The 23,708-nt window shown below is 39.2% G+C and overlaps 1 protein-coding gene across 6 annotated transcripts in view; it reads right to left on the bottom strand.

Moving 5' to 3' along the window:
• Positions 1–23,708, bottom strand: part of CPEB3 (cytoplasmic polyadenylation element binding protein 3) — a 117,380-nt gene that overhangs the window by 78,870 nt on the left and 14,802 nt on the right. For 3 of the 6 annotated variants that reach the window (XM_061635546.1, XM_061635549.1, XM_061635548.1), the window contains exons 3-5: positions 17,263–17,308; positions 13,685–13,758; positions 6,410–6,566 (exon numbers count right to left, since the gene is read on the bottom strand). In XM_061635546.1, coding sequence (XP_061491530.1) covers positions 6,410–6,566; positions 13,685–13,758; positions 17,263–17,308 — 277 coding nt within the window. The remainder of the gene's footprint in view (positions 1–6,409; positions 6,567–13,684; positions 13,759–17,262; positions 17,309–23,708) is intronic. The other 3 variants (XM_061635550.1, XM_061635552.1, XM_061635551.1) reach the window with 3 other exon arrangements.

Here is a 23,708-nt window from a genome sequence, read left to right as displayed (position 1 = left end):
TCTTTATGCCTTTGGGATTATGAGGACATATACAGTGCTTGCATTAGGTTGTACCAAGCAGCTGGAGATAAATCAAGAGTGTTCATGAGAATGAAAACTTCTATATATTAACATATGTTATGATTCAGAGCTGGTTCATATGACTTCCAGGTCGATAACATAACAGTTAACTGAGTAGGGCAATTCTCCAGAATATCTCAGATACCAAAGCCCCAGCTGGTAGACCTGTACCCAGCCAGCCTTATTTATTTAAATTATATCCCACCTTTCTAGCAATTCACAAGCTTGCACTCCATTTTTCTTGCCATTCTGCCACTAGTGTCTCTGAAAGAACTAATTCATAAGTCTGAAGACTTTTTTTTAGAAAGAAATGGAAACTAGGATGCATCTGCAGACAGCCCAAAGAGACTTTAAGCAGAATATCTATCTATTTAGACATATAATATCTTTGTAAGTTATTACACAGCGTGTATGTCAGCATTGCACGGGGCAGGCGCAGCATCGGGACAGGGCGGGTATGAGGCAACTGATGTGAGAGCTTGAGAAAAGCAAGGATGACAGGTGAGTGAGGTGGGCATGGGGTGAACGGGTGAGTAAGGCAGGCAGGTGTGGGGCAAGTGAGGTGAGCATGGCATGAGCTTTGGTGGCAGCAATAGCAATAACCTGGCGATGTGGGCAGGAAGCTGATGGGTGGCCTAGATATGCTGCACCAGTATTGTTCTAGGGCAGTGGCAGCAGAGAAACAGGCAAGACAAACAGGTTAGCAAGGAGAATGGGAGTGCCTGAGGGGGTGGGGGTTAGTGAGGGGAGTTGGGTTGGGTTGCCTGGGGGTGCACTGTGGCATGCACTGTGTTACTTCAAACATGCAGCTCCGCTGGATGCCTGCCAGGGAGCACTGCACCTACAAATATCTACAAAGTTCAGTAGAATAACAGCCCACTAAAACTTGTCTTAAGCACCTGCACATACATACATGGTAAATTAGTTCTTTAGATGTAGTGTACATCTCATGCCACCCCTGCAGGCAGTGAGACAGGTCACATGTTTATATTCAAGGAGAAATAAGTATATTGCAACTCAGGCCTGATTCTTTCAGTTAGTTCTGACATTACTCTTAGAACTGCCTTTACAAGGTATGTAGGAGCGCTGTTGATCAAGTAAACATTTCATGGCAGAGCAGCATCTAGGCCATATTGTGCCACAGACAACAGCAGGGATGGGGAACCTATGGCCCTCCAGCTGCTGTTGGACTACAACTCACATCATCATTGACCATGCTAGCTGGGGCTGATTTAGTTCAACATTCAAATGCTTTCATATATATGTGTGTGTGTGTCCATGGAAAACTATTTCCAGAGGTCTCCCCCTTGGCGTACTAGCTATCTATTTAGAGCAGCCTTTCCCAACCTGTGTGCCTCCAGATGTTGTTGGACCACAACTCCCATCAGCCTCAGCCAGCATTGCCAATAGTCAGGAAAGATGGGAATTGTGGTCCAACAACATCTGGAGACACACTGGTTGGGAAAGGCTGATTTAGAGGAATGTTTTATGTGAGGCAGCATTTCCATCATGTATAAGTCCTCACTACCAGTCCAAAGCACTACTGCAGAGGCACAGATTTACTGCCAAGGTCTACGTTCTCATTACAGTTTGTGTATACAGTTTTCTTCTAATAGAAACCAAATTCTCTTAGTTACTTTCCACAGAAAAATAGGAAAGCCAGCTAATTGTTTTCAGAAACATAAAGAAAGCACACAAATTTGTATTTTCACTGAGAAATAAGCTAGGCCCATATGGTCCCATTTGGGTGACTGGTTTATAGCAAACAAGGAGAAGGTTAAAACTATATCTTTCAAGCATCATAATTGTCTGATTTGAGTCTTGACATATGCAGCTGAAAGTTCCTCAAATATGGCCTGCCAGATGTAGCTGTCAGATTGTAAGCTTGTGGAGGTTTTAAGCATTAAAGAAAAAGAAAAAGGAAAATAACTTGTACTCGGATTCCCAAATAACGTAATGGAAGCTGCTGCCATAGTCTATCTAGCTTGCTGACCTAAGCCTGCTATTTCCCCACAACCATGTTTTTTAATTACGTTAGTTAGCATTTCTGTCCCTTGAGTTACTATGTGGTCACTGTTAGGGATATGCTCAAATTTCACAAAATTTAAATCTGACACCAGATTTTATATTTAATTACATTTTTTGTCCTCACAGATTGGGTTTTCTTCTAGTGGATTTCGGGGCCTGAAGCGGATTAAAAAAAAATGCCTCAAAAATATTGATATTAATATTGATGTTTCCTCAAAATATTGATATTCTCAAAATATTATTTTGAGGAAAATATTTTTTTAAATCTATGAAAGGGATATTTTAAAAATATCAATATTAATATTAACATTGATATTTTTGCAGGAAAACCCCAAATCAGTATTTATCTCAAATAGCGAACATTGATCCCCAACAATGGAGCAAAAATTGAACCAGCACCAAAATTCAGATTCCACCTAGTCCCTGTGTTCTTCTCCAATATTTATTTATTTATTTATTTATTTATTTATTTGGTATTCTCCAATACCAAGGAAAAGTGTCAAAAGCAGATCTTTCTAAGCCTATGCCCCATTCCTGCATGGGTTCATACCAGAGATGTCCAAACTGAGACACGTACAGGGGGGTATGGTCCTATTATTCTTGTTTGATTTTTTGATATCACTAATCATGCTGCAGCTATCCTCTTGAACAGACACTGTGAGATGAGTGTTGTTATCTATTACCGGGGCTAGTTTCAGAGAACAGCAATGAGTAAATATTTTTCAGCCCCCTGGCACTTATGCTATTGGGCGTTGAAGGTTACCATCTTGTTCCCAATGCTACTTAACATCCATATGAAACTATTGGTGGCAGTCATTAGAAGATATGGGGCAAGATGTCATCAGTAAGCTGATTATGCCAACTCTCTTTCTCTGTAACTTTTGAATCAAGTGAGGGCATACAGTGCCTAGTCAATGAACAGAATATGGATCCTAGCAAGATGAACATGGTGCAGATTAGTGGGTCCCGAGACCAGATAAGTGATCAACTGCCTTCTTTGGATGGGGTTGTATATCGAAGGAGCAGGTTCATAGTCTAGGTGAGCACCTGGATCCACCTCTGTCACTAGAGGCCCAGGTGACCTCAGTGGCTAAGAGTGTCTTACCAGCCTTGCCGTTAAGATGGCTATGGCTATTTCTGGACAGCCTGGCCTCTGTTGCCCACATGCAGTAAAAGTTTGGTTATACCACTGCAATGCACTCTATGTGGGGTCCCTGAGGTTGGCCAGGAACCTCCAACTAGTGCAAAATGCAGTGACTCAACTGCTCACTGGGGCACAATATTGGCATCATGTTACATTGCTACTGAAAGACTTGAGCTGGCGGCGCATTAGGTACTGGACTAAGTTCAAGGTGCTAGTGCTGGTGCACAAGGTCTTATACAGCTCAGGAATAGGATACCTAAAATATTGTCTTATCCTTTATATACCAAATCAATCACGGTGCTGTGCGGGAGAGGGCCTCCTGTAGATACCATCTCATAAGTCTGTCCATACAATGTAGAAATCAGACTTTTAGTGTGGCAGCATCTACTCTTTGGAATGCCCTCTTATCGTATATTAGACAGGCAACATATTTATTGTCTCCGGTGACAATTGAAGACCTTCCTTTTCCAAAAGGTCTTTGAAGTTAAGATTTTATCCCAGTCTTTATCTGTACTGGCCTAGAAAATGGGGGTGTACTCCCTCTGAAAGAGCAGGTCCGTAGTCTGAGGGTGCTCCTGGATCCATCTTTGTCACTAGAGTATGGCTAGGAGTGCCTTTTACCAGCTTTGGCTGATAAGACAGCTGCGGCCTTTCCTGGACCGGGATAGCCTGTTGTCCATGCACTGGTAACCTCCAGGCTGGATTACTGTAATGCGCTCTATGTAGGGCTGCCCTTGAGGTTGGTCCAGAAGCTGCAGCTGGTGCAAAATGCAGCAGCAAGACTGCTGGGACTACTGGGGCAGGGTATCGCCAACATATCACCCCACTGCTGAAAGAATTGCACTGGCTGCCCATTTGCTACCAGGCCAAGTTCAAGGTTCTAGTTTTGGTGTACAAAGCCCTATACAGCTCGGGACCAGGATAGCTGAAAGACCGTCTTACCCCTTATATACCCAGTCGATCACTGTGCTCTGCAGGTGAGGGCCTCCTGCAGATACCATCTTATCAGGAGGTTCATTCTGCACAATATAGGAAACGGACCTTTAGTGTGGCAGCACCTACCCTGTGGAATTCCCTCTCCTTAAATATTAGGCAGGCTCCATCTCTGCTATCTTTTAGGCGCCTTTTGAAGACTTTCCTCTTTCAACAAGCCTTTTAAGTTGAGACCTATCCCAGTCTGCGTCTGTGTTAGAATTGCTTTTAATATGTTTTCTTTAATAATATGTTTTTAACCCTTTTTTTTTAAAAAAAGATGGTTTTAAAGCTTTTTTAAAAATGTTTTTAACATTGTTTTGTTTTAATGTATTTTAAGGTCTTTTTATGATGTTTTAAAGTGTTTTTAGCGTTTCTGTTTGTCACTCTGGGCTCCTGCTGGAAGGAAGGGCTGGATATAAATCAAATAATAAATAAATAATAAAATGTATTTATATGTGTTTTTTATTGTTGATGGTTTTATTATTTTTGTTGATGGTTTTATTTTTCAATTGCTGCAGGATATTTCATGGGAAGAAATTAATAAATTAAATAAAGTGCTTGCAGAGAAGATATACTGAAGAGTAATCTGAAATCCCAATCACAGCTGTATTCAAATATAAGCAGCATACAATATGCTCATTATGAAATCCAAATGTGAAGTCACAGTCCATTGATTAGCAAATACCATTACCTCCTACTTATATTATTTCAAGTTCTAGCCACACACACACAGCATTTGCAATATAGTGTTTAATGGCATTATATTGGCATGTCCAATAACTAAATCTGAGTTATGGGGCAGTATATAAAGTAATATTTACAAACAAGCCTATGTATTAAATTCTATAATATTTTACAAAAGAATTACTACATTTGGCTAGAAATTTGTGGTTATAGCACAGTAGATTGAAACAACAAAAACTGTGGGAAACAAAGGAAAATAAAACTTTTAGCCAAAATGATATTGTAGATGGAGGGAAAGTTCATCTCAGGTGAAAAAGCAATTCTGAAGCAATGAGCACTTTTAGCAGGGTCTTTACTTGAGGCTCCAGTTCTTAATTTTATTAGCAGCAAAAGTCAGAAAGACATAGATACTTTATGTTCTGAGTACCAGTTCCCATCTTCCCTTGCCCAATCTTCAGCTTTCCTATAGCCAAACTCTTTTGATATGTTCTCCAACACATCCTAGGTGACCTATGGATCTTGTTTAATCCCTTGCCAGTGCTAGTAATGAATGAGAACTCATCTTCTGCTGCCAGATCACCCTAGACACCAGACAACCTGTTCCCTGCGTAACACTAGCAACTCACCCACATGCTTGATCTTCAAAATGTGATAAAGCAAGTATGTATTGCTCATATTTTGTATATTGAATATCTATGACAATATATGTTGAACAAATTCACTTGTCTCTGTTAAATAATTCCTGAAGGCCAGAGCTTGGAAAAGTTCCTTTTTAGAACTACAGCTCCCATCAGTCCCAGCCAGCATGGCCACTGGACTGGGCTGATGGAAGTTGTAGTTCAAAAAAGTAACTTTTCCAAGCTCTGCTGAAGGCTACATAGCACATCTAACTAAAGACTGAAGATGTGGTATTAGACCTTAGTATGAATTATTAAACTAAAAGCTGCCCAAACCACTCACTCACATGATTTGTGAGTACTACACTAGAAGTAGTTTTATCTTTATAACTAGAGCTGAAAGAACAGCCTTGTCTGCCCAGCTGAAGAGATATCAATATTTCATTACATCAACCCAAAGAGATTTTTTAAGTGAAATTGTTCATTCCCCTAATTCTTAACCATTTGAAATTTATATCCACATTAGAAGCATAATAATTACTGGTAGACATTTAAAGACCCACTTGAATTTTTTTAAAAGATTAACCAATTTCACAGCAGAATAACTGGAATATCTATTTTGTCGGTTTCTTTGATTAAAAAATTTAAAGTTGAAGGCCTAAGACATTTGTTAGAGGAAAAGAGGTCCTCTACAGAAATCACAATTATTTAACATCTGATTGCATCATTAACCACACTATATACTTAATTTTCACCTTACCTAACTGAAGTTATCAAACCAAAGAGTAACATTAAACATTTAGCAATTTGTTTACTAGCAAAAAAAAAGTATAACAAATGTTATTGCAGCAAAAAAGCTGTTTTCTTTTAAAGCGAGTATGAACATATGAATATTCCTAACCTGTAAAATGATTCTTCCACATTATATCAGCGAAACTCATTGGTGGGCCACTGGGAGGGTAGTGTTTACCTTTAAGAGGCTCATGATCAGTCCTTATATCCATTAATGAATTTTCCAAAGAGTGCAAGTTAAAAGTATCATAGGGCCGATTCCGGTCCTAGGAAAAAAACAAAAAATAAAAAGGACCGTTACAAAGTCATCACTAAATAATGCAAACACTTAATACTTATTTCCACTCAGCACAGATTTATTGTAGAATTAGCAAAATATGCAAACCTCATGATTGTAAGACCTTCAGAACATTTTGAGAGTAGAACATGTAAAGAGCAAGATTCTCTTTTCTACAAAAGCAACTGATTATAGTACTTGTGAATGTTAACAATAAAGGACATGGTTTTAACCTAATAGCTTCTTGAGGTAAATAGTGAAAAACCTCTCAGAATGCCATGATCGGTGTTGGAATAAAACCATAATGAATGTTCCTTTTCTATCACAGCATTATCTGGAAGGAACTAGATCCACACCCAAGGCAAAGGTTTCAAAATATCCTTTCCATTTCCCCACTGACTTAGAAATCAAGACATTAAGGTGCAAAGACCAAAAGCCAACAAGGTGCACTGCAATTTCAGTTTATACACAGAGATCAAACAACTGGTACCCAAATTATGGTACATGTATCTTACATACCCTAGATCTAGAATAGGGCAAGGTCCATGATCATATGAGCTCATGCATGATCTTGGATTTCTCCTTATGTGCCTTGGCTGCTGTGCCTCCCCCAAGCCTCATCAAATCTGCAAATAAAAATACTATTCCAGATACCACTCTGACACTTGACAGCAGCTGAGTGTGTGTGGGCACAGTGGGCTGCAGGGAAGCAGGAGATGGGAAAAGTTTGTTCTATGACTGGAACACTGCACTTCTTGTGATTCCAAGCTATAATCCCCTTAGTCTTGCTTTAATCCCACTGTTGTACACATATTAAGGTTACTAGAAGGTAAATAATCTACCAGGACAGATCTTCAGACAAGATGGATTTTCATATTTCCAGGTAACTTGATAAACAGAAACAAGATATGTGGTAGCCTGTTGTGGGGTACGGTTATCAGCCTAGCTCAAAAACAATGTTCCCTGAAAATATTACCACTTGCACCCAATAAAAGGTTCAGCATTGCCTGCTTGCAAAAATAAGACAATTATTCTGACACAAAACCCTTGCGCTCAGCAAGATTCTGCAACAACTTGAGAGCAGACAAAAGCACAACAGAAGACTAAGCAGCATGCAGCTTGAAAATCCTTGCCAGGTTCAGTTGTTGTTTTTAGCGCTGGTATGAACTGCACAAAGAAGCAATTATTAATCTGTGCCCAAGAGCACTTTTACACTCCCCCCCCCCAAGAAAACTGCTTAAAATTAAAAACTATGAATATTTTTTTCTATGTAAACTTCTGTATTAATATTTTAAAATTATTTTAAGCCAAAGGAAAATTGAGAGGGGCAAGCCATATTTACCGTGGCCAAACTAAGAAAAAAAATTGTTACTCATAACCTGACTCTCACAATAATCCTAAACAGACATCTAATTTAATTTGCTTCCAAGTGTGTTCAAGCTGGTAGGAACCTAATTCTGTTTATTGTTGCTCCATTCAAAATATGTAGTATCAGATGAAGTGTCCCTTGTGCAGGCAAAATGGGACAATTGCTTGCATTATACCAGCAGAGAGAAAATCCTGGACTGAGCATCCTAAAAGTGGACCTTGTGTACCTGTATTAGCCAGAGACAATGTACCTGTGCACACAAGGACTCTTATATGACATACAGGAAGAGGAGGGCCATGGAAGATTTGCTAGCAAAATATTCTAAGGCTTTTCAACTGAAGAGTATGGCAATTTCTCTCTCTCCTGTAACTGCATTAATTTATATTTATAATTATAATGATAATAAGGGTGCATGGAGCTATCCCTCACTCTCAAGTAGGATAAACTAAAAATGTGTGCCTGGCCCAGTGTCACCGAAAGATCCACATCTTAATGGAATTTGTGCTTCATCTTCCTTTGGAAGTCCAACATTATCCATTTTACCCAATTTGCTTTACATATATTCTCAGTAATCTTGCCAACACCTGTGATGTAGGTTGCTATTATGTCCATACAAGTGGGATCTTCAACTGTATGTTGTACTATATCCTCACGTTCTAACAGGAGTGCTCCTGTTCAGTTTTCCAAACAGCTAGCCATTCCCCTCTCCAGCAGATCATTCTATTCTCGCCCCCGAGTTTTTAGTTTCTTTTCCAAATGACATGCAACATTTCTTGGCTACTGAGCATGCTCAATCCAGACTCTGTTAGGGTTTTTTCTCCCTTCTGTGGGGGCTGGAATACTTCTTGATTATTAGGATTCCCCTAAACATGCTGATATCTTTCTCTTGTTTCTCAATGGCTCCATTTTGGCTCCATTTCTGTCAGCACTCACTACCCAAGTTCACTATTTATTTAACACACTTCTTGCCCCCTTTCCACCAATAACGTAATCCCAGAGTGGTTTGTTGGATAGAGTAATTACAGAGGCAAGCAGAGGAATGGACACAAACAGAATTTTCTTTAAGGGTATCTAGAGAATTTGTGGCAGGACTGAGATTTTAATGAAGGACTTGACTGTTTGTAGCTGAGTCATAGGATATTAAATGCAGGATATTAATAGTAAAATTTAAGTATTTTATTAAGTACAACCAAAACATTCTTAGTGTCAGTTAGCCATGATGCTTTCCTACACACCCAGGAAATTGTACAGGATCAAAGAGCATATTTTAAAAGCTTAATTTTATCAGTTATCAGTATTATCAGTTCTAATACCTAGACCAGGCATAGGCTACATTCTCCCATCAGCACCAGGTAATGTGGCCAATGATCAGGGATGATGGGAACTGCAAACCAACATTTGGAGAGCACCACATTGACTGTTCTGAGCTAGAACGTTTCCATATAATGTACAGCCAACTCTTTAAAAACAAAGAACTATAATCTACACCATCCACTTTGCACTATCTAAGAGATGTAGTATATAAAGGAGCACCATGCCTCTATAAGCATGGATTTAATCCCATCATCCATGCCCATTCCCCATTTAAGCTGACGTACCCAGATGCACCTCATCCTACTTGACAAAATCAGAGACTCAAAGGAAAATAATAAGCATCCAAGAATGTGAGCTGGCATGTCTATAGGAAGCACCCCAAACCAGGTTCTACAGCATTCTGTAACTCATGTTAGTAAACCAATTGGTGACTGACGTCCTTTAGACAGTGGCAGAAAAACTAAAGATTATATAACGTTGAGAGCAAGCCATTTTTCTAGTCATATATGCCTTTCAGAAAGATGAGGTATGTGATCAGTAGGTGTAGGAATGACAAACTGCTCACCTTCTGAAGCTTTTGTTGTGCAATATAGGTTTGTTTACTTTCAGTGGTAAATAGCAGAGGGTGAATGCATACCCTGGGCATGGAAGAGGTCCATGCACATTTGAATATTCAGATATTACCTTGGGCTGCTTTTTGCACTTGCAAGAGTCTTCCTCATATCCCCATTTACTGTGCAGTGATAACATGTGAGCTGAGAAAGCCAAGGTTACTTCAGACATTAATTTTGAACTGAACAGGAGAACTGCGTATAAAACATGCACAAGGTCACATGCAATAAAGGCAATGTAGGCTGCTTGCTTACATGCATTAGCAAGATACAAAAAGGGTTTTAGGTCAAATGTGTGTGAAGCAGCAGCACCCAATTCCAACAACTTCTGTGATCACCAGGGCAGATCTGAAGCACAGCAAATAATGGAAGTTAACATGACTGTGATCCAAAAGCACCCAACTCACAAGTTACACTGTTCATGTGAACTGAGACTGGGAATTCCCCACAAGTGTAAATAACCAAGTTGACTGAACGTGGCATTGTTATTTAATATTTGACAATGTCACTCAGAAATTAGCCATCTTTATAAATCTGAAAAGGTTACAAGTTGATAACTACACCATAAGTCACTGTAAAATTTAAACAATAAACCAATTAAAATTTATTTATTTATTTATTTATTTATTATTAGGTTTATATCCTGCCCTTCCTCCCAGCAGGAGTCCAGGGCGACAAACAAAAGCACTACAAACACTTTAAAACATAAAAACAGACTTTAAAATGCATTGAAATAAAACATGTAAAAACTTTTTTAAAAGATTTAAAAACATCTTTAAAAAAATAAAAGGTTTAAAAACATATTCAAAAATTAATGGGCACCATAGTTAGACCAGATCATTAATAGATACCTGTTTGAAGATATTTTTCTGACAGGACTTCTCAGAGTTAAATGAAAGGTCTTCACGCACAGGCAAGCACTTCAGAAAATGGGTATTACAATGTAGCTTAAATGCTATTACTAAACATGCCAAAGATTTTTTTGAGGAATTAAAAAAACCCACAATTGCTGCAGAAATTTGGAGAACTGAATTTAAGACTGGAAAAATGAGAAATTAAGAGAACCAAACTTGCCAAATTCTTCAATCCCTACTTGGGACCAAGATACCTAGAAGATAGGGCTTATATGAGAGCATAACTTCATGCTAAAGATGCTGTTTTTACCTCAGTTTTCTGTTTGCACTGTTCACAGTAAGGACTCAATGCCACCTGCAAACACTGTGTTTTCTAGTCACACTTGAGGGGAAGCATCAGTCACGCAGTTTCCTAAAGATCGCACCCTCTAAGTTAACATTTCCAGTCTCTCTGTTTACCTGGCAACCGAGCATGCTCAGTTTGTTCTATCAGTCAGTTTTATTTTAAAAACAATCCAGAAGTGTGATTATTTGTATTTTCACTGGTACAATACAGCTGAAATACAAATCTTTGTTAGACCAGTGTTATGCTTTTGTGCACAAGTCAGGGGGAAAAGAAAAATATGGCACCGTTTGCAGCAACATAAAAAAAGGTTTGCAGAACAGGAGAGAGCAGTGGAAGTTTCTCTTCAGCCCACAGGAAATGAAATTCATGAAAGGAGGAGGAGAGAGTGGGTGTGGAGAGGGAACAATTGACACACCCACCTAAAAGCATTGGGGCAAAGTTTCTGCAAGCCCTAGAGATTCAGAGTGAAGATGTTTTTTCCTTCCCTTTTTGGATTATCAGAGGATTGGCTTAGTACGGATTTACAGGGGGAAAACTGTGTGATAGCATCTGTTTGCCAGTAACGTCATATGAGCCATGCGAATTAAAAGCAGATGTGAGTAGCACCAGACACACAGTAAAACCATGTAGATGACCGCATAATCTCATTCCCCACATACCCAACCGATTGCTGTATTCTGCAGGAGAGAGTATCCTAGAAATACCATCTTATCAGGAGGTCCATTGTGCATGATATTGGAATTGGGCCTTTAGTGAGGCAGTACAGTCTTTGGAACTCTCTCTGGTTTTATAACAGACAGGTGCCTTCTCTATTGTCCTTTTGGCGCCTGTCAAAAACATTCCTCTTCAACAAATTTTCTAAGTGGAGTCTCTTATCACAGTTGGTATCTGTACTGGATATGAATTGGTTTTACATATGTGTTTTAAATTATTTTTATACTTTAAAATTGTGTTATATTTACATATGTTATAGCTGTTTTTATATATGCAGTTGTTCCTTTTGTGTTTTTACTGTACATATTGCTTCAGGATGCCTCTGGGAAGCGATTCATAAGCAAAATAAATAATGAATAAAAAGCCAATTAAAAACTACAAATATATACAGCGTCCTACGCTACTTCACACAAGAGAGGAAGTGGATCAAAGGATGAAGGGGGCAGGTAATAAGAGGATATCTTCCAGGATCAGTACTGAATTGTCAAGGAGATACTTGGAGAACACCAAACAATAATTCAACAACTCTGCTCTTACATGTTACTGCACAGTGATGTAGGGTAAAACTAAACAGAAGAAAGTAATCGAGATAAACCACATATGGTGCTGCACACGGACAAGGGAAGAAAAAAGCAAACCAGGAAGAAATAACGGACAGCCAAATGTATTGATACACCCTAGAGAAAGAAGAAAAGCAGAAAAAAAGAAAAGGCGGAGAGACAATAAGATTATATTTCAAGAACCTGTATGTTAACAGCAGCATAGCAGGATTGTCAATGGGATGCATGGGGAGTACTAAATAATAACTCAACAAATGCCCTCTCACTATTATGGCAAATTGATAAAGGGTAAAACAAAATCGGTGGATATAACTGAAATAAACCAAACATGTTGCTGCACATGTGAAGGGGAAGTGAGGGCAAACCAGAAAATAAATAGGGATGAACAAACTTGTTACTTCACACTAACAGAAGGGGAAGAGAGACAGACAGACAGAGGAACCTGACCATCCAAAACAAAGTTAGAACCAATAAACAGTGTTATTGTCCATGTAATGTCTCTGTATTCAAAATGAGGAAGTCCATAGTCAAGCAACATCGGGAACAGTTCAAGTCCAGGGGCTTATCCACATGGGAGCATTACTTCATACTAAAGACACTGTTTTTACCTCCTTTTTCTATTTGCACTGTCCACAGTAAGGGCTCAGTGCCAACTGCAAACATGGTATTTTCTGTTCACACTGAGGGGAAGGATCAATCACGCAGTTTCCTAATGACCACACCCTCTAATTTAACATTTCCACTCCCTCTGATTGCTTGGCAACCAAGCATGGTGCCATGGGTTCCTTTAAAACAAACCCAGAAGTACAAACACCTGTGTTTTCCCTGGTAGGATACAGATGGAATACAAATCTTTGTTTAAGCAGTGTTATGCTTTTGCACACAAGTTAGGGAGAAAAAGAAAATAAAGGCACTGTTTGCAGCAACATAGAAAAGTCCAGCGGAATGGAGGAGAGCAGCCAGAAGTTGCTTATCAGCCTACAGGAAATAAAATGAACAAAGGGAGGAGCAGGAAGTGGGCATGGAGAAGGGAACAACTGACACACCCACCTAAAAGCATCAGAGCAAAGCGTCTGCAAGCACTAGAAAAACGGAGTGAAGAGGTTTTCTTCTTCCTTTTTTGTGTTATCAGCAGATTGGGTTAGTATGGATTTACAGGGGGGAAACTGTGTGATAGCTTTTGTTTGCTGGTAACATCATGTGAACCATGCAAATTAAAAGATGTGAGTAGCAGCAAACACACTGTAAACCACCATGTAGATGAGCCCTAGGTTAGAGCACAACTTGAAGAAACTAGATCAACATAGTTGCTCAGCAGAAAACAGCTGATGTAACCAACCTGCATATAACAGAGAAGCTGGACAGCAACCAAACACCAGGTCTGTGCAGAAAGTTGTTCCTCCACAGGATGTGCTGGTGGGTATAAGCAGAAAGTTCTTGACTGCCACTGGGTCTTTTAAAATCGTGACTCATTCACTGATGCATGCACAGAAAATAGTTTCTTGATTAAATTTCCTGCTAATGGTACATTTGTAGGCCATGCACCTTGCACTGGAAAAGTTTGCCCAGCCTTCTCAACCTCTTTCACATAGTGCAGAAAAATCTTTAACTCCATTCAGCCCCCACCTAAGCATTTCCCTTCTCCCACACCCTCCACAACATATTATCTTTTGTCAGGTATCTAAGAAATCAGTCCTGTTCTCATCCTGGGGTGGGGGAACTGGGCTGTAGTATGTGCACTTTACACTTAGGATAGAACCATCCTGGATATTCAGTAGCTCTCTTAGCAGGGTTGCCACAACAATTGTAGGGTTCTCCTGCTCTGCTGTTTCCCTCACCCTCATAATTCTTTCATTTTTATGATAAGACTGATCCTCCAGGCCCAAGGGTTTAGCATGTAAAGTTGACTTCTCCACTTAAGGAGAGACACAACCTCATATTTCTGGTCCTGTACATCTGAAAGGTGGGACTCAAGGTTGTCTACCTGTTGTGGAATCTGATTTACTGAGGAGGGCAGAGCTGAAATCAAACCTTTAATAGAGGTCACATCTTATTAGATAGTTTTTAAAAGATCCATAATCTCTTCAGTGGCATTTGGAGTGACCAAAGGCTCAACTGCAGACATCTTCCTTAACTTGCACTGCAAATCCACCATCTTCTTAACCTGTTGCCCATCATAAGCCATGAGCAGAAAGTAAACAGCCTCACACACAAGAAATCACTCCAAAGTTGTATATGTTCCCCAAAGGGAAAAGATTTAAAAAAGATATAAAATAGGAAAGAAAGAAAAATTCCACCACAGGACGTCTGGCTGAAAATAAGATGGGCTCTGGAGCTTGTAGAATCACTCCCTCTCAGCTTGCCCTCTTAGCCAGAAGACAGCTGGCACAAACTGGGATTTAGCCAGGCTACACTCTCTGCAAGTAATTCAACCTAAGAGGTAACTTAACTGAAGTCAAATTAAATGACTTAACTATACTAAGTTAAAAGAACCCAATATTAGGAAATGAAAAATGTGCATTCAAGTCTCAAACATAAGTTTTTTATATGTTCACCGTGCACATTTAACTGCTTCAATGTTTCTCCAACAGCAAGGAAAATAGAGATCAATATTAGCCTTCTTACAACTTATTGCCTCTGGAAACTTCAGTTTGTGGAATAGTTTACACTTATATCATATGACTCTATAGAAATAGGGCAGGGGGGGCTCTTAAATCAGTAAAACAAAGTGTGAGATCTAGAGGTGAAAGCACTTAAAAGATTGGTAGCTCTGAACAAAGGCCCTATAAATATAGGTATTCCCTATAATCTAGCTCCACTGCCTCTGTCCTCTTTACCTTCCTAGGCAGCTGAGTGCTTGACGCATAAAACCTGTGGTCCTCCAGATGTTGTTGGACTTCAACTCCCACTATCCTTGACCATTGTTCATGCTGGCTGGAGCTGATGGGAGATAATCTCCAACAACATCTGAAGGGTTAGCAATTCCGCATCCGCGGCTTAGTGATTCATAATAAACACTGAATTCCAAGATCCAAAAGCATCCAATATGAAGTTGAACTCCATCATCTAGACTCTATAGCAATATGCCATGGGTATCTATCTGGCCATCATAATTTTCAATCAAGATCAATAAATACTAAGAAATCCTTTCATACCTGTGCCATCTGACAGTCTGACCGCCTTCCCACATCATTTCCTACTTCTAATGTAAGGAGATTTTTTTATATTGTTTGGCTTACTGTCTGTCTCTAAACAAAATGCTCCACAAAATGTATTAATTTGCTTGCCTTTTTTTAATTTACACTTATTTTGCCAGAGTTTGTATACCTTTTTCTTCCCCTAATTTGGGCTTCATGACTTGTATTACTTCCTTAACCATGCCAGCATCATCTTGGATTTAATGTTACCTTTCCTTAATATACATTATATTATAACTGCCAAGTCACCTGAGAAGATCTGACCCTTTTCCTCCCATTTTTGTCTTCATTGTATCTAATCACCATATGTTTTAGAATATCCTCTTTTGCAACTAAATATGACCATGTTGGACAACTTTCCATCATGTGATGAATTTGATAGCAACTGTGGTAATTATTTCTAATCAGTTCAAGAACTCTTGCATCGCTCACTAGATCTTTGGTACCACTCAGGTTAAAGCACAGGATTACCTTCCCTCTACTTGGATGTATGGCCAACTATTCCAAGGCACAATCATTTATTAGATTTAGAAGTCTGGCCTCTTTTTACAACCTAAACTCACATGTATCCGATTAGTATGATAGCAGTTGAAGCCATCTATTATAACAACACTTCCACCTTTTGCTGCCTCCCTGATACCTTTTTCTATTCCAAGGTCACCCAATATATGAAAGCCATTGCCACAAAATCAGGCTTATATGTATGTTTTTGTAAAAACTTCATCAGGAGATATGTATATTAACAGCTATTAGCTATGACAGCTAAAAGAAAACTCAATTTATACAGGTAGTATGAAAACCTGGTGCTCGAAACGAACTATACAGGGAGAATATCATCTTCATGTCCTGCTTGTGAGTACATCTGGGGTGCTGGAAACAGAATGCTAGACTTCCATGGACCTTTACCTAATCAAGCAAGGCAGCTAAGAATGTAAGAAAAATCCCCAAGTGTTGGGTTTGGCCCAAGAGACTAACTGGAACATTTTCTGGACTCTAGCACAGTGGGGAGGAGAGCCTGGCTGGGAGTCCAGAGTCTGTGAGTTCAAACCCCCCCTCATGTCTCCTGGATGTAAAGGGTCAGCTAAAGATCACCCCCACAGTGAGTGGCTCAGGGGTTACGTGCCCTGCTACCTGTGCAGCCGTGGGCAAGCTGCACAGTCCCAAGGAAACCAGTTGCCCCCCAGCTGGCAGTTGCGGACAAGGAAGGGGTTGGCTGGTGCAGCTATAGCAAGCTGAGCAGGCCCTAGCCAGCTGAGGAGGACTAGCCTCAGAGGGAGGCAATGGTAAACCCCCTCTGAATACAGCTTACCATGAAATCCATATTCATAGGGTTGCCATAAGTCGGGATCAACTTGAAGGCAGTCCATTTCCATTTTTTCAATGTCTGCTAGAGAATTTTCATTTCTCATTCTACTAATCAAGATTTCAGTCAAACTAAAATCTTGTATTTAAAAGTTTCATCATCAACAGTAGCCACTTTAGTCTTTTTTTTTAAAAAAATAGACTGCTATACTGCTGAAAAAGACATCAGCACAGTGAAAAACACAGCAGAAAGAATGTGGACGAGCGGTAAAAAATAAAGTATAATTATACAGACAACAACAGTGACCTGATCTGAACATGTTTTCCACACGGAAGTCTTGTTCACAGATCATAATACAGTGGGTTGCAACACCTTAGTATGCAGAATTATGGAGGAATTAAAATAACCAAGGTTTACCTTTACTTCTGTCTTCTTGCCACAACTCACTCCACTGATGCAGAATCTATTTCGAATTAATGCCAACAAACAGGTCCAATTAATAAAGCCCTAATACAGAGACAAGTGATGAGTTATCCATTCACCTACATGAAAGAAGTAGTTCTTATCTGCAAGCAAAGCATGTCGATGGCTGTTAAAGAAGACCTGTAATAATCAGAGATTGCCACAAAAGTGCTGGATACTATACAGTATTGTCTGATCTGCTAACCAGTTTCTTTCTAGCTTCAGAGCTAATGTACAAGCCACATTACTAGCCTTCAACATCAGAACAGTACATATGACATAAAATTTTAAGATACTCAACTACACTGGTCATATCAACATGATTTAAAACCCCTCTCACTACAAGTAGTGATTTCCAATAGTAGCATCCAGTTCTTTATTTTTATATTTAAATGTAACTATTAAATCCTTTTTAGTCATTGTAATAGTTACTGCATCAGTGATTACTATTTTAGTCCTAACAACAACCAATAAACTGGAAATTTGCATGGAATTAATTTTATGTTTGAGTTTTAGCAACATGAAAAATGATTCAATCAGTGCTTTCATCCATCCATCATTTTCCATATTATGACTACATCAACAGCATCCAGTACTCTTACCAAGAAGAAACAGAGCTATGTCAGGAGTGGTAAAGCAATCATCATTAACATTTATTTATTATTACATTTATATCTGGACCAACTTCAAGGGTAGCCCCACGTAGAGAGCATTACAGTAATCCAGCCGGGAGGTTACCAGTGCACTGACAACAGTGGTCAAGCTATCCTGGTCCAGAAATGGCCACAGCTGTCTTACCAGCTGAAACTGGTAAAAGGCACTCCCAGCCACTGAGGTCACCTGGGCCTCTAGTGACAAAGATGAATCCAGGAGCAACCCAAGACTACGGACCTGCGCTTTCAAAGGGAATACGACCCCATCCAAAGCAGGCAACTGACCAATTATCCAAACCCAGGAACCACCAACCCACAGCATCTCCATCTTGCTAGGATTCAGACTCAGTTTATTGGCCCTCATCCAGCCCACCACCAACTTCAGGCAGCAGTCCAGGGCTTGCACGGCCTCTCCCGATTCAGATATTACAAAGGAATAGAGCTGGGTATTGTCAGCATACTGCTAATACCTCACCCCAAATCTCCTGATGACTGCTCCCAAGGGATCATATAGATGTTAAACAGCATGGGGGACAAGACAGTACCCTGCGGCACCCCACAGCACAACTGCCAGGGGGCCAAAAGACAATCACCCAATGTTATTCTCTGAAAACGACCTTGGAGATAGGATAGGAACCACTGTAAAACAGTGCCTCCGATACCCATCTCACCAAGTCTGCCCAGAAGGATACCATGGTCAATGGTATCAAATGCCACTGAGAGATCAAGTAAGAGTAACAAGGTCACACTCCTCCTGGCCTTCTCCCAATAAAGGTCATCCATCAGGGCAACCAAGGCCGATTCAGTCCCATAACGAGGCCTGCATCCAGACTGGAATGAGTCAAGATAATCTGTTTCAACCAAGACTACTTGCAATTGCTGCACCACAACTCTCTCAATCATCTTCCCTAAAAGGGGGGTATTTGCAACTGGGCAGTAGTTGTTGCAAACCAATATTTTGCTTGTCCTATGGTGATAATTTAATTGGCAATAATCAATCATGACTGAAAGGCACCTAGATTACTACTCTGTAACTATAACATATAAAAATAGCAATATTATCACATTTATTCATTTATGTTAAATATTCCTAGGACACCCTTCAGGAAAAAGTATCCAAGGCAGTTTAAATGAAAATACACCATTTCCATAAAATACAATGATTTCTATAAAATACAATAATTTCAGCAGTTAAAACCAACACAAAGTTCTGCCCTGTAGTCAATAAAACTAATTAAGCCATTAGAAAACAACAAATTTAAATCAGCAAGAAAAACAGCCAAAGATCTCAGCTAAAAACTTCTTGGATAAAAGCTATTTTACACAAGTAGACTTTGAAGGCCTGTTTAAAAGCCAGAGTAATGTGCCCAGCTGTGTATTTTGATTCCTCTCATCTGAGGAGCTAGGGCAGCACATATTATAGTTAATATGTAACTTCTTTTTAAATTTAAAGTATTTATATGCTGTCTTCATGCCTGTAAAATACCTTCTTCCCATACCTTTGGGATGTTTCTGTTGGTGCTCTAACTACAAATTAAGGGCTTTACAATTATTATTATTATTTATTATTTATTAAACTTATATACCGCCCGACTAGCAATAGCTCTCTGGGCGGTGAACAACAAAAAATACAATAAAATTACACAGTAATACAACAGAGCATATAAAAAGTACAAAATCAAAAATCAGATTACAACACATTTAAAATTAAAATTAAATTAAATTAAATTAAAATGCCTCGGAGAAGAGGAAGGTTTTAACTTGGCGCCAGAAAGATAATAATGTCGGCATCAAGCGCACCTCCTCGGGAAGACTCTTCCACAGTTCGGGGGCCACCACTGAGAAGGCCCTAGATCTTGTCGCCACCCCCCGGGCCTCCCTATGAGTCGGAACCTGGAGGAGGGCCTTCGTAGTAGACCTTTCTCCAGTCTTTTAATACTTCTGTTAAATTCGCTCCTCAGATGCCCCTGAGAAGCTATCCTAAGGCAAGAATGTTTAAAACATCTAAAAACAATGTAAAACATCTTAATTGCTGTAAACCACCCAGACAGCTTCGGCTATGGGGTGGTATATAAATGTAATAAATAAATAAGATGTCCTCGCTTTATTCTCACAACCATCCTATGAGATTGCTTGGGCTAATAGACAATGCCTGCCACGCTCATCTGGTAAGCATTGCAGCTCATTTGAACCCAGATCTAGGTGCTATACACTATTCTGGCTTTATTTACTTTAAGATAACTGATAGCTGTCTTATCACACTAGCCAGAGGAAACAATCAGAATATATTGCAAGCACAGAACGTAACCAAAATACTTATAGATCCAGGACATGTGCAGAGTTCCAGCTCAAATGAACTTCTCAGTAGCAATTTGTAGCCAAGATGTTGTGTTTGCTTGCTCTCTTTTTTGTTTGATATTTTTAGAGCAACATATAATACTGGCACCTCCCAAGATAGAGCTAAACATAATTCCCCAAAGTTCATACAATACAAATATAAAAATATGTTAAATATATACTTAGTATAAGAGTCATTTGTCAACATTACTGAATTTTAGTTCTAACTCACAACTGTTGTCGTACTCAGATTTTGGAATTAGTCCCTCATAGGCCTAATCCAAGAGGTATGATAAACTTTCAAAAGTTTTAAAAAATAGTGCATGCATAGTAAAAGTGATACATGCAGTAATTTTCAAAACTACATGCAGAAGTAGTGAAGAAGACACTAATGCAGCTACACATTTCATTTCCCAGCTATAAAATTAATCTAAGAGACCCAAGAGCCGGAATATCCTGGTTACATCTCAAGAGCAGAAGCAACAGAATATTGTTCTTAAGACAACTTTTAAGCCAAATGGGATACTTGATGATGTGAATGCTGCAATATAAACACAACTAAATATGGTAATAATTAGGAACAAGAACTTGACTTTCATTTAGAGAAGCAGCTCATTATATATCACATACAGATTATACGAAAAAGTTTTCATCTCACTATCAAATAATGCTTTGTATATTGTGAAGCACTGATTTTAAAGATATCATACAAAACAAGCAGGATTCAAAGCCCTTTTCCAGTAAGGACCATTTATTTTTCTTACATTTAAGTGTTTTGAAGACTAAAATGGGTCATATGTAGATGCGGGATGCTCATCAAATACAACAAATTCTCAGTATGATTGAGTAACCAGAACCATTTTTCAGCGCTTTACCACATTCCTCATAAATTCATCTTGTGACCATGTGGAATGCACATAATGATGATGATAAGCAATTTCTTCTTTTAATATCATCACCATAGTCTAGGTATTGTCAGTTATGTTTATGTTTTCATAGCTCATACAGAAGAAGTGAAATTTAATACTGGAAATTTAATACTAGACTAGCCAGCTAAAGCGTTTTAACAAAATATGGTTATTTTAGAATTGCCATATTATCTAATCCTAACACCATTAAAAGTTAATATACCAAGTTAAAACTACAGAAGCAAAACATTTTCAAGTACCACCAATTAGCAAAATGTGTAACAAACGAACCCACCCATACACTACGTTCAAGATCAAAGGCCCTCCTCCAGGTGCCTACTCCAAGGGAAGCTCGGAGGGTGGCAACAAGGGAGAGGGCCTTCTCAGTGGTGACCCCCAAATTATGGAATGATTAGTCTGACGAGGTGCGCCTGGCGCCAACACTGTCATCTTTTCGGCGCCAGGTCAAGACTTTCTTCTTCTCCCAGGCATTTTAGCATGTGTTTTAAATTGTTTTAAATTTTAAAATAGTGTTTTAAATTGTTTTTAAAATATGTGTTTTAAATTGTATATTTGTTTTAATGTTTTTGGTTGCTGTAAACTGCCCAGAGAGCTTCGGCTATGGGGCGGTATACAAGTGCAATAAATAAATAAATAAATAAATTGCCCAGTTGCTTTTTACAGGAAAATATTAAGCAATGCATTCTCACTATTTATTGCAAGTTCCTAAGTCAAAGAGTCCTACAATTAAACATGTATGGCACAGGTGTACTACAAACTTGTATTAACTTTACAGTAATACCTCAGTTAACAAAGTAGATACGTTCCTGGACATTACTTCTTTATCAGAAACTTTGGTACCAGAAGTAGGAATAACATCTAAAGAATATGGGTAGGTTCCTACACCTGCTCATAGATGGTGGGGGCAGCTTCAACAGGGGCTTTAAAGGGTGCCTACATGGCACCCACCTCCCCCCTTCCTTCCCCCTCCCCAGCCCTGGGAGAAAGCAAGAGATCTCTTTCAAGCAATGCAAACGCATATGTTTGTCAGTTTCACCCTAGCAAAGCAAAGGCACAGGCTTATCAGTTTATTGATAGCAAAGCAAAGACACAGGCTGGTCAGTTTCAACTTAAAGCAAAGGCACAGGAGGAGCTTCCTTTCAGGAGAATTGGTTAACTTAGGTATTACAGTATACTAAGTTTGCTTACAGGCAGCTCTTAAAGACAAGCCTTCACAAAGTGGCTTACAATAACTTAATTCAATATAATTTACAACAATGATAATAGTTAAAACAATTTCATGAAAGCAATCTAACTAGAACTATAAAAACAAAGTAGCAGAAGTTCAATAAAGTTCAATAAAATAAAGTTGCTTTATTGTTATGTACACCGCCCAGAGAGCCCTTGGGCTTAGGGCGGTATATAAATTAAATTAAATTAATTAATTAAATAAATAAAAATGAAACAGCACAGCTCTTGAATAAAAGAAGATTGGAACAGAATTTTTTTAAAAGCCAGTTTAAAAGATAAAGAAGCCATAAATATCTCCCTTGGGAGGATGTTCCAAAGGTATGAGCCCACTATTTGAAAGGCCTCCATCTCTAGAGTTTACTAATCTAATATGTTTTAACGGGGACCTATAAACAGGGCCTCTGAGGCTGATCTTAAGGCCCAGGCAGGTTCATACAGGTATAGTGGTCCTTCAAGTAACCTGGTGCCAAAACATTTAGGAATTTAAATGTTACTATCAGCACTTTAAATTAGGCCTTGAAATTAATTAGCAGTCAGTGCAACTGACAGAATAGAGGTATTATGTGTTCCAAACGCCCATCCCTTCCAAATAATTGAGTTGCTGAATTTTGTATAGTTTACATTTCCAAACCATTTTCAAAATCAACCCTAAACAGAGCACTTTACCATATAGCCCAGTCTGAATGCTGTACAACTATCAATGCGTACCCCAATAAATGATGCCAATGCTGAGAATCCTGTTGGAAATCCAATTTCCAGAAGCACAGACTAAGGAACAAGTTAAGTCTGTAGCATAGATATGTTCACTGTATGAACCATGTAATGATTACTAGATTTCCATCTTACTAGATTCCCATCTTACAGAATATTCACATATCATAAATCTGTCCCTCACTGAAACATGTCATTTCATGGATCACATTTCTTTTTATTCTAAATATTTGTTTCCTTTTACTTTGACAGGACATCAATGAAGTGGAAGCTTTTCACCACAGGTTCTACAACCAGTACCTTACATCACTTGCCTACACAGAGTATCTGGTTTTGACCTATAAAGCCCTACACGGCTTAGGCCCAGGCTATTTGTCAGACCGTATCTCCCTATATGAGCCTACCCGGGCCCTGAGATCTTCAGGACAGGCCCTCCTCTCAGTCCCACCACCGTCACAAGTGTGATTGGTGGGGACGCGAGATAAGGCCTTTTCGGCAGCTGCCCCTAGGGTTTGGAACTCCCTTCCGAGGGAGGCAAGAA

Source organism: Rhineura floridana, chromosome 7, assembly GCF_030035675.1.
Source record: "Rhineura floridana isolate rRhiFlo1 chromosome 7, rRhiFlo1.hap2, whole genome shotgun sequence".
Classification (NCBI taxonomy): Eukaryota; Metazoa; Chordata; class Lepidosauria; order Squamata; family Rhineuridae; genus Rhineura; species Rhineura floridana.
This window is presented reverse-complemented; position numbering and strand designations above follow the sequence as displayed.